At 41.3% G+C, this 12397-nt stretch overlaps 1 protein-coding gene across 5 annotated transcripts in view; it reads right to left on the reverse strand.

Annotated features, from left to right (window-relative positions):
- The window catches only part of JPH1 (junctophilin 1), an 81225-nt gene that overhangs the window by 18978 nt on the left and 49850 nt on the right, over window positions 1–12397 (reverse strand). For all 5 annotated transcript variants that reach the window (XM_027621675.2, XM_027621653.2, XM_027621665.2 and 2 more), the window contains exon 3: window positions 4946–5064. In XM_027621675.2, coding sequence (XP_027477476.1) covers window positions 4946–5064 — 119 coding nt within the window. The remainder of the gene's footprint in view (window positions 1–4945; window positions 5065–12397) is intronic.

The raw sequence follows: 12397 nt of genomic DNA on the forward strand, positions 1-12397 counted from the left end.
CGAGGGCAGGGCTAATGGCAGCGCTTTGTAGTAACATCGGAAGTCATTAAATAGAAATTGGATATTTTCTACGGAGACTGACAGTCAGGAGAAGAGGACCAGATTGAAAGATTCTAAAAAGGTGATACAACCAGCAGAACAATTACTTTTATAGTCTACGTGGAAAGAACGCCCCTTTCCTACAGGACTTTAGAGTCCCATCTATAAAGATACTGCCTCTTCTACGAACATGGCCATAGGGCTCTTGTCTGCAAGCTGGGGGACCTCCATTCTGGTGTCTTGCACAGGGCGGGCACTCAACACACATTTGTGGGGCTGAAAATACTGAAATAAGTGGTAGGAATAACCAGCAAACTCATGAATTATTAATTTCATGTCAACTAGTGGATTATTTCATTTCCCCTTTTCCATGGAAAAAATGTATTCTGAATTTTGGGTTTTGGAAAGTGAGTTTCGAAGTCCTCTGTTCCAGGATACCTCCCTTAACCAAAAATACTACATATTAATGATGAGCAGAGACCATTATATAATGAAAATATGCTTTGATTTCTAAAGACTTCTAACTCATACCGGAAATGTGAGCTTAGTTAACATTGGCCCATAATAACCTAAATACTTCACTTTTACTTTAAATAATGTACAGAGTATTATGTGTGTACACATACATGCTGTTATGGACTGAATGTCTGTGTCTCCCCCAAACTCACATACTGAAGCTCTAACCCCCAATGTGTTCATATTTAGAAGTGGGGCCTTTGGGAGGTAAGTCGGTTTATTTATTTATTTTTATTTAAATTCAATTAGCCCATGTACAGTACATACTTAGTTTCATATGTAGTGTTCAATCATTTATCAGTTGCATATAACACCCAGCGCTCATCACATGGTAGGTAGGTTTAGATCAGGTTATGAAGGTGAGACCCTCATGACAGCATTCATGCCCTTACAGAAAGAGGAAGAGACGGCAGAGCTCTTGTTCTCTATCCAAACACGTGCACCCGGGAAAGGCCACGTGAGGACCCTGGGAGGAGGCCATCTCCAAGCCAGGAAGATGGCTCTCTACCAGAACCCAACCACACTGGCACTCTGATCTCAGCCTTCCAGCCTCCAGAACTGTAAGAAATAAATTTCTGTTTCTTAAGCCACCCAGTCTGTAGCATTTTACTTTGTTATAGCAGCCGAGCTGACTAACACACATGCTTAAACACAGGCAGACAAAGCTTGCTGAGGGTATTTCCTAGGGAAGTGAGCTGGCTATCTCCTAAGAGGGCTCAAAGTAAATACTTTTTTTAAAAAACTTTTTATTTATTTATTCATGGGAGACAGAGAGAGAGAGAGAGAGGCAGAGGGAGAAGCAGGCTCCCAAGGAGCAGGGAGCCTGATGCGGGACTCGATCCCAGGACCCTGGGATCATGACCTGAGCCGAAGGCAGACGCTTAACCATCTGAGCCACCCAGGTGTCCTCAAAGTGAATACTTTTACCACATTCTTGGACAGTGCTCTTCAGTCTTTATTTTTTTTGGCTCGGTCACTCCCACTATTGATAAATACAAAAGTTTTGCACCCTACTTAATATCACTTGAAGTTAAAAACAAAATAAGTATTTTGATGGGAAGGAAACTGAAAGAGTGGGACAAAGAACCATACCATTTCCCAATCATCCTCCCCTCTGCTTCCTTAGCGATCATCCAAAAATCTTATCTCCGCTTTCCTGGCTTAGAAACCTGATTTCATCAGCACTTTAAAGTAGAGCCATCCCTTGGGGACAGACTCACATCACCAGAGCTCACGAGACTGATGTCAAACACCAGAAGGTCAATTCATTAGTTCACCATGAGCAATGTAAACATCACAAAGGCCAGGGACTCGCACCCATGGCACCGGTGCATGCTGTTTCTGTTGGGAGGCCTCCACGAGAAGCTCAACCAAAATTGGAAGGTTACGGTGAACGTGGAATTAGGATAAGAAGCTTGAGATGAATCAAACAGCTAAAGGCATCAGGCTCAGTTAGCCTGAGGATCCATTTCCTCAGTGGGATGATCTCGCCAATAAAGCCATACATGGTTGGCTGTGGTTCCCTGCATCCTTCCCCATAACACAAACGTCCTTGCCAATTCAACTGCAATACTCCAAGGGTTTGGCCACGGCTTCTCTCTCCCCTGGACCGTGTTTGGATGGGTGCTGCCAATTTTTGCCTCTGTGGCTTTTTTTTCTTTTCCTATACTGGGGTGACCAATTGTTTAGATAGTTTTAATACACTTAATCTGGTTACAAGGAAATCTTGCTGTAATACAGCTGTGCTATCACTTCTGATCACTTTATAGATCTTTGTGCAGTATCACAGGCTCATTTGAAAATGTAACTCTTGGAGGGAAATGTCATTTCTAAGCTCTTGGCGGGTGACTTGCTGTGTCACCCATACACATGACACTGATGGTTTGTGTGTAGACATGTAATTATCTACATACACAGTCACATCCCTCCATTTGTATGCTATTATTTGTTAGAACTTAACCCTTTGGGTGACAAAGCCTTCCTTTGTGCTTATATTTTTTCCTTAGTTTTTTTTTTTTTTAAAGATTTTATTTATTTATTTGAGAGAGAGAGAATGAGAGATAGAGAGCATGAGAGGGAAGAGGGTCAGAGGGAGAAGCAGACTCCCTGCCGAGCAGGGAGCCCAATGTGGGTCTCGATCCTGGGACTCCAGGATCATGACCTGAACCGAAGGCAGTTGCTTAACCAACTGAGCCACCCAGGCGCCCCTTTTTTCCTTAGTTTTTAACTGAACTGTAGAATAATGCGGTTTTGAACTAAAAGCGTTAGATTTAATTAAGATGGCAAATATCTGAAAATATGGCGAGCTCTGGGAAAGGTGTTCAACATGTAAGGTACAACAGACCTCCTTTATCCTAGGGCCAACAACTTCTATGTACAACACATGCCTTTCAAACAATGGAAATATTTATATCTAAGATATGTAAATTAAATGAGCAGCCTGACTTTAAAAAAAGTACTTGAAAGCCCTTTTAGAAATGTCTATCTGATTTGATCACCCTATAAATGCAGAGTGGAAAGCTTGAGTTATGCTCCCTTGAGAAGATCAATAATACTTAGTACAGAAAAGGCTTTCTATCCAGTTGTTGAAGGAAGAGTTGGCTATCGGTCAAAGCGGATTGCAGCCTTCCCCTTAGCCCTGTCTTAAATAGACCCGTTGTCATCTCGTGCTACTGTGATGTATTCATTACTGATGGACAACTTGCTTGTATGAAGCTGGTATGTTAGCTAAGAGGGTGGAATTACATTTTCCCACAATATTTTCTTCCCTTAAATGCTTTAATGCCATAAAAGGCTTTCAAAACCATTTAGTCTGGGAAACTGAGATGACCTTCAGTATCATTTACCTCTTGGTAACACCTAATAGAAATCTATAGGGACCCCATTCCCCCAGAGAATTAACAACAGAACCTAGAAATTACCATCTGCAGACAACAATACTAAGTTTGTTTGCTTTCAAAGCAGCTCAAGCCTAGGGCTACCTCATGAAGCAGCACTATCTCCTGCCGAGCCACTGCCCCATGGTAGTGCCACTGGGGAGGGAACAGGACAATCCCTCGGTCGCTGAACTCTATCTGCAGTGCTTACACCAACAGGTAATGACCTTAGGCACCAGGAAGTGGGCATTCATTTCACAGGTATACGTTAAACGACTGAAATCTCAACCAGAGGTTTAGAAAGGAGGCACATGAAAGAAAACACCCATTATCATGGTTGTCTCCTGGAGTTGAATTATTACAGAAATCACTCTGAAAGCTCTATCACTCAGCAACCAGACTAGGTCCCTTTCTAGTCTCTCTCCTAAAAAACAGAGTCTTCTTAACCCAGTCTTTTACTGTCTTCATTCTTTGTAGGAAAAAAAAAAATCACCATGCCCTCCTTTCCTCCATCCTTTATTACAGCCAAGTTTCTAGCTTTTGTATTGATCTTGCTATTCTGTTCACTTTGACCTGCCTTGTTCATTTAGTGGGTTCCAGGATTATATTACCTGTATTGGAACCAAACACAACTGAACACATATGTTGTACAGGGTGCTAGTTTTCCAGCTTGAGTTAATAGAAACGAATGTGGAAAAATTCTTTACTGAGAAAATATTAAATTTGATATTTAGAAATTTATAGAGCATTTATTTTGATCTCTTCATCTAGAAATTTGTTGATTCCTCAATCACTGGGAAGATGTTTCTAAAACAATGAAGAAACATAAATAAAAAGTGGCTACACTATTATAGAAAGGGATGGAGACAATCTACTAAGAAACCACTAGGAAGTCAGTTAAATATTTAAACCTACTGCAAATATTTGTGTATTGCTATTTTATAACGTTTGAGAGGTAGATGATCTGGAGTGATTTTTTTTTTTTTTAGGTTGTTATTTTAATTTCTCCTACCATGACTTGGGTTTTCCTGTTAATATATGCAGATTAATCTTTCTTTAAGTGGTATACTTCCTGATCTAACCACAGTTAGTTCAGATCGATTAAAAAACATAGTCATCGTAGTTACTGGTTCATCTCTTACTACTGCTAATGGTATGGTTATATGTGCCTCTGAATTTGGAATGTTTGTTACAACATGTGCAATAGTCACTAACGTGCTAACACCATTTCTTAGAATCAGATACTTCTTTTGGACTCCCATCTCCTTTATTGCTATCAGCTCAAAGTTTGTTGCTGGGAGTCAGGAGGCTGGAAGGGAGAGACACCGGGGAATAAGCCAAATCTGCAGCACTAACACTCAGACTTCAAATACTTAGGCCTTTTTGTACCTACTTGTTTTGTAGTATTGCTGGTATCCATGAAGCACAGACCTTTAAGGAAAAGGAAAAGGGAAAAAAAAAAAAAGACCAGAGGCAACACCCCTACCTCTCTCATCCCTGGACAACAGTCTCACCTGGTTGGTAGAAGTCAGGTGACAGCTCCCTGGCCACAGCTCTTGCGATGTCACACTCCTGGCGGGCCGCCTGGGCAGCCTGGTCGGCAGCGTCAGCTTTCGCTCTTGCGTGTGCAGTCCTACACGGGGCACAAAGGGCGAGTCAGCAAGGGCGGCACCTTGTGAATTACCCACAGACAGGCACGCTGTCTGCGGTGGGGGGGGGGGGAGGGGAGAGAACCGCTCACTGCGCTCATGGCCCCGTGCCTCCAACTGCAAGTTTTAAGGTCATAGTGCTGTGAGCTATCGACGGAGACAACACGGATGGAACCACCTGGATATTGCCTCAGTCCTTCTTTCAAGTGAAATGAAAGGGTGCAGCAAGTTTTGTGTGGCCTGATTCAAAGCCTGGTTTTCAAAAGTTCCTGGATCAAATCTCCTGCTGACTTTGGTTGGCAGCTTCCCCCGTAAACCATGGAGAGTAGAGTTAAAGCTTATGAATATAGTGTTCATGAATTTAATTCCTGTGGCAGAATCTATATAAGAATTTGGTTAAGAAGGGTCTGCCCGGCAGCATGCTGAAGAAAGTAACTCTGGAAAAAACGTGGTAAAACTCTTTTATTTGTAGCTTTGATTTCCATGGTTAAACACGCCTTCTATGACCAATTCAAGTGACTAGCGTGATGTCACTGAATGTGTGGTTGGGAAGAGATGCACACAATGGGCTCACCAGCTTGTAGAAGCAGAACGCAGGGTCTGCACTTAGGAACGTGCTCAGAAGGTTCTGAGGAGTCCGTTTAAGTATGTTTTTTTGTGTGTGTGAAACAAGGAGACAGAATTGGGGAGGAGGAAACAGATGTCTTTCAATCTTCCACCTGCCCCTTGGCCCATCCTCACTCATGAAACCTCTTTCCTTTCCAAAGAACTAGGGTAAGGGAGAAGGCAGCTGGGTAGAGAATGGGTCTTCTTATGGCAAGACAGGAAAACTGATGTCCCCCTGCCCAAGAAGAGAGGATTTAGAGGGTAAGACAGAGAACTCTAGGTCATCTGCTTCCAAAGAAGACCTTGTCCAGTTAGTATTTAGATGATAACCATGGGCATCTATTTCTTACGGTTTTGTTAACTTTCTCTTCTATTTCACTAGCACCAGGCATGGCTATAGATAACTAGTAGTAAAAGCTTGATGAAAGTCTGGAAGTGCTTGCACTTATTTCAGAAACAGCACAAGAGGAAAAGTTGGGAAACAGCGTTGAGCCCCAGCAGTTCTTAGGAGAGAAAATGCAGGTGGCATCTGGAGGAGGTTGGCAGACCAAATTCCTGGGACTAGCTGCAGGAAGGAAGCAGGGAAGATGGGGTCTGACCTGAGACGGGGGTCAGTAGGTCCTATTGCCAAATTCTCCAACTACCTCCTCTCTCTCTGTGTCTTCACGGGACCCTTCACTCCTCCTTAGGACCTAACAACACTGGAGGCTGGATGTACTAGAATGTAAGCTTCATGAAGATTGGGATTTTACATCTCTGGTCCTCTGCTATATTCCCAATGTGTATGAACTGCCTGGCACCCGGTATTTATTGAGGCCTCATTTTATGAATAAAGGAATGAATGATGTGTCCTTAGGAACAGCTGGGGAGTTCCTTAAAAGTGAACGGACTGACAAAACTATAGAGCCAGTAAAAAGATCGGTGGTTGCCAAGGGTTCAGGATAAAAGTGGGGGAGGGATGAATAGGGGAGCACAGGAGAAACTCAGAGCAGCAAAACTACTCTATGACACTGTAATGGGGGCTCCATGCCATTATGCATGTGTCAAAACCCATGAGACAGTACCACACACAGAGTGAGCCCTAATGTCAACTACGGACTTCAGTTAACATTAATGTAGCAATCCTGGCTCATCAATTGTACCAGAAGTACCCACTAGTGCAGAGTGTTCATAATGGGGGAAACTCTGTGGGTGTGGAGAGAGGAGGTATATATGGGAACAAACCCTCTACTTTCTGCTCAATTTTTCTGTAAATTTAAAACTACTCTAAAAAATAAAGCCCATTAATTAAAAATGAATGGATCAACTTTCAATCATCAAAATTATTATTTCTGAATCACAGAAGATACTTCAGATGACAAGGTTATCATGATTTGGAAACAAAATCAAGAGGGTAAGAGCACAGTGCAACAGGCCGTCGTAACCCCCTTGTGGGAGCCATGGCTGATGACGGGCGAAACTTCAGTCCCTGTGTTGTGCCTGAGAATCAATGGATGCCCTCTGTTATGTTCTTGCACAGTTTCTCAGAATCTCAACTCGTTTTCCCAGAATTATTTTCCATTGTATCTGCTATTCTTAGATAGAGCCTAATTATGTCTAGGCATCATAATTAATGAAGCCGTAAGAATACAGTTATGCTGCCTTATAATAAAATCTGCTAGCCCTTCGATGATACATTTATAAAACCAAGTACAAACAGTTTAGTCTGATAAAATCACAACACACCATTACATACTCAAATAAAATGATACCATTTATCTCCACCACTTTTTACAATACCTGGAGAATAAACACATACAGCTTAATATTTCTGCAAATGTATTTTGGAAGAACAGTGTCTGTAAAGCTGTAATCCCTTTACTCTTTTACTTGCTTTTTCCTGTAAGACCAAACCGGGGAGAGGGGGGGAACCTTTCCATCTAGTGCCCCTCCCTGTGTCAGTGCTCCTACACAGGTGGCAAGATGAATCAAAACCACATTCAAACCCTGAAATGAGAGGTCTGCACAAGAGCTTCTGGTAGCCCTAGACCCAATGACAGGAAGTAGAAGAGAACGGGAACCCATCTGAGTTTGCTGTCACCACCAGCTTTGTGTGGTCAGGCCACTGATATTTCTAGATTTTGCCTGTGGGAAAAAATCTGGGCTTAACTCTGGCTCATGTTAGTGAATTCATGTGTTCAAATCCCCAGCTCACTTCCAGAGCAACACAGGACTCCTTTATTCAGCCAAGTGGTAAGACATGCCTTTGTTCATGGGTTGGGGGTGCCGGGGGGTTGGTTCTGGCTAGTCTGGAGAGGACAGCTGCAACAATGCAGGGTGGATGATACCCGGCTGCTATAGCTGTTCACATGGAAAACATACACACACACACACACACACACACACACACACACACACACACACACACACACACACACACACACACACACAGGAGCATGCGCGTCCAAGACATGGACAGTGTGTTGAACACTGCCCATGTCCATAAGCGGTCAGACCCTCACGAATCTCCAAATACCATTATCACATACACTTTCTCCCATAAAATGTAGTAAAAAGTAAGTAAACAGCAACTTCTTTCAGTTAGGCATCAGCTGTCGACTTTCTGTTAGGGCCATATATATATTTTTTTTTTCCCAAATAAACCCAAGTTTTAGCTTGTAGAGAGTTACTATGTGTGGGAGAAGAGGCAGGGAGACCTGAGCAGTTGACTAAGCTCACACAAGCAGCTGGGTGAGTCCCCCCCGGACATAAGTCCTGCGAAGGTCACTTGTGAACAGCCAGAACAGTAAATGTAGCATTTCTGGATGCAAGGCATTCCTGGCACACAACAACTTAATTTCAACCTATTTTTCCAATCAGTAGTTTGATGATGAATACCTGAAATTATTCTTTAATAACTGAAATAGTTCTTCATGAACTCTCAAGTCATCTTACTCAGAACAAAATAGTCTGGCTTTCCTGATTTTTCTTAAATTTGGTAATGCTTTTATGAAAAAAAAAGTCTATCAACAATATATTGAATATGCCTGGCATAGACTCCTGCTAAGGTAACAAGCTGGCCTCTTAGCTGTCTGTCCCAATTTCTAACTTCAATCTTTTTTTTTTTTTTTAAATATTTTATTTATTTGAGAGTGAGTAAGCGAGCGAGGGGGGTGGGGAGCAGAGAGAGAGGGAGAAGTAGACTCCACTGAGCGTGGGGCCCGATGCAGGGCTCAATCTCATGACCCTGAGATCATGACCTGAGCCGAGGAGTAGGATGCTCAACCGACTGAGCCACGCAGGGCGCCCCTAACTTCAATCTTTTACTCATCTATACACTGACGTAGCTGATGACGATTTTAATTTAGAATGCACAACAAATCTGCTAAAGGTAAAACTGTATACAATATTTACAAATTTTGCTATTTCTGTTTTTATATGTTTTCTTCCCAACAATGAATTGCTTTTAAAAAAATGTGGATTTTGATGTCTTTTTAAATTTGTTATATTAAATCAAAGTCAGTTTACTGATATTTAAAATCTGACAGCAGAGCGGATGATCTATTTGGTTTGGGGGCTGTACACCTGATTTGCTTTGATGTCCAAATATTTAAAGAAGATTATTAGGAAAATTTAAAAATAAGCTCAGTTGTGCATAAGAATCCAAATCTCAGGTGATGGCAACCCCATCTTCCAGTTCCTCAGGCCTAAACCGTTTGAGTCATCCTTGATGCCCCCCTTTCTGTCACACGCCACATCCACAGTCAGCAAATCCAGCTGGCAGTACCTCCAAAACATCTTTAATCCAGCCAGTTCTTGTTAGCATTGCTGTGCCTGCCCTGGTCACACTGCCACCATTTCTCACCAGGGTTCCTGCAAGGCAGAAGTGACCTCCCCGCGTCTATTGTCACTGCTGACCATTCTGTTTCCCTTCTGGTTCTCCTGAAAATGCCTGACAATAGCTAACATTCTTTCCTGGATTAAGACATCATGATAAGAAAATGCAAAAAAGTATGACCTGTTAGCCTTCCGAAATAAGAAAATGCAAATAAATATGACCTGTTAGCCTTCCTTTTGGAGTGTGACCTTACTCATTTGTGAGAGACCCAGATTTGGGAAAGCCAATTATCTTGTGCATACAGTTGTGGCCCTTTTTAAGAAGACATCAGTCTGTGAAGCAAGAAATACTCTTGACAGGAACAAGAGAGTGGTGGCTGCACAGATCTCGGCTAAAAAAGAGACAAGATTTCTGAGTTCCTGCACGCAGAAGAAACTGTTCTTGATTTGGCTCTCTGATAAGCCCAGTCTGGCAAGGCTCAGCATGTGCTCCTCCTGATAAGGTACAAGCGGGCCCCTTAGATGTCGGTCTCGACTTCTAACTTCCAATCTTCTATACATCTACTGACTGACAAAGCTGATGAAGATTTTATTATTTATTTATTTATTTATTTTTAAAAGATTTTATTTATTTATTCATGAGAGACAGAGAGAGAGAGAGAGAGAGAGAGAGAGAGAGAGAGAGAGAGAGAGAATGGCAGAGGGAGAAGCAGGCTCCCAAGGAGCAGGGAGCCCGATGTGGGACTCGATCCCAGGACCCTGGAATCATGACCTGAGCCGAAGGCAGACGCTTAACCATCTGAGCCACCCAGGCGCCCCTGATGAAGATTTTAATCTGGAAAATGATTACATGTTACATGATTCTGCTAAATCTCTATTTTCAGTAAATTTGGTTTGGGAAGACTACTTGTTATGAGTCCAGTCCTTACCATTTTACTAGTTCTTGAGTGTTCATTTTCTCCCTCAGTTGCTTTCTTGTTTTTTAAAAGACAGGACCTGGCATAGTAACTTCAGGATGGAATTCTTAGGTCCTGGTTAAAAACAAGTTACATCACTAACAAAGAGTTATCCTTTTTGCCGGGTAGGAGTTAATCTCTTCCTTTTCTGAAAGTGGTGTCAAATTATTTAGATATAAAATAGAAACTAAGGGGCATTATATCCCCATTGAAGTTTGGTATTTGATCTTTCAAGGGCCCAAACTTTCACGGAGGCGTGATAATATACTGGCTTTGAAAGCATTACGAGCCAGTGACTAGGCTGAGGCCAGTCTAGGCCACAGATGATTCTTGTCTATGAGATCAAAAGTCAAACCACATGATGTTAGCTCTCATACATATCTCTCTGTAGAATCATATCATACCCTCGGCTTTTTATCAAAGGGAGAGAGGAAGAATCAAGCTTCATATGAAGAATGTTTACATATTTTTTGTAAAATGCCATCCCTTATGTGCGACCCTGTTATGTTTATAAAAGATCTTGGTGACACATTCCTCTTAAAGTTTAATGCCAGAAAAAAAATGGTCTCTGCTGGTAAATTTGTGTGCCTCCGTGGATCATACAAGGAGAACTACATAATCTATTATTTCTCTTTTTGTTAAGGCTACTAGGAATCTTGGAGTCAAAGTAGCCTCAATCTATGTGCATGGTTATCTTCTGTAACTACATGGCTTTAACATTCTCCAATGTCAGGAATGCTATTATGTGTGTGAATCATAATGCCCTGCAAATCCTTTTTGGAAACTGGCAAGATATTGAAAAAAAAAAAATCACCAGATCAATAAACTCTTGTTATACTAAGTTTTCTGAAGTCTAGCCCCTCACAGTGTGTTAAAGCTCAGGAACGCAGGTCATAACCTAGGGACAGCAGAACCTATTTATTATTCAACTTCCTTCACAGGGTTTTTTTCTATATCCATTTTCAAGCTTGAAACACAAATCTTCATTCTTAGGTACTTTACAGATTTTATTCCTTAACATTTGATCAAATTTAATAAGCTTAAAGACTATATTCTCTGGATAGCCAGCTCAAAAGCACATTTGTAATCCTCAGTTGGAAGAGGCCAAATAACTGGCTATCTTCTTTGTTCTGAGTTCTATAAAACTTATCTAAAATTTGCCTTCTCATGTAATTTATGCATTGAGAAAAATCTGATGTAAAAAAAAACATTTAAGCCATGTTTTACTCTTGAAATCATTTTTAGAAAAAGTCCTTTTTAATGAGGGTCATTCTAAAGTTCAAAAATATTACCACTAAATAAGACTAAAACTCCTTCTTTAAAATATAATCACCTGCAACTCACTGAATAGGAGATATATTTGCTGATCATTTATCTAATAGTGGGTCAGTATCCAGAATATGTAAGCACTCCTACAACTCAATGACCAATAAATAATAAATAAACAAATAAACCCAATTAAAAAAAGGGCAAAGGACTTCAATAGACATTTCTGCAAGGAAGATCTACATATAGCCAATAAGCACACAAGATGCTCAACATCACTAATCATAACGGAAATGCACAAGAAAATCACAATGAGATACTACCTCACCCTCTTTAGGATGGCTACTATTAAAAAAAAAAAAGGAAACAAGTGTTGGTGAGGATGTGAAGAAATCTGAAACCTTGTGCACGGATGGAGGGAGTGTAAAATGGCGCAGCTGCTGTGGAAAACAGTATGGGGGTTCCTCAAAAAATTAAAAATAGAATTACCATATGATCCACTAATTCCACCTGTGGGTATATAGCCAGAAGAAATGAAAGCAGGGTCTCAAATACATATCTGTACACTCACGTTCACGGCAGCATTATTCACAATGGTCAAATGGTAGAAACCCAAGTGTCCCTCAATGAATGAATGGATAAGCAAAAATGTGGCATACACACAGAATATTAT

The sequence above is a fragment of the Zalophus californianus genome, chromosome 4 (assembly GCF_009762305.2).
Source record: "Zalophus californianus isolate mZalCal1 chromosome 4, mZalCal1.pri.v2, whole genome shotgun sequence".
In the NCBI taxonomy this organism is placed as follows: domain Eukaryota; kingdom Metazoa; phylum Chordata; class Mammalia; order Carnivora; family Otariidae; genus Zalophus; species Zalophus californianus.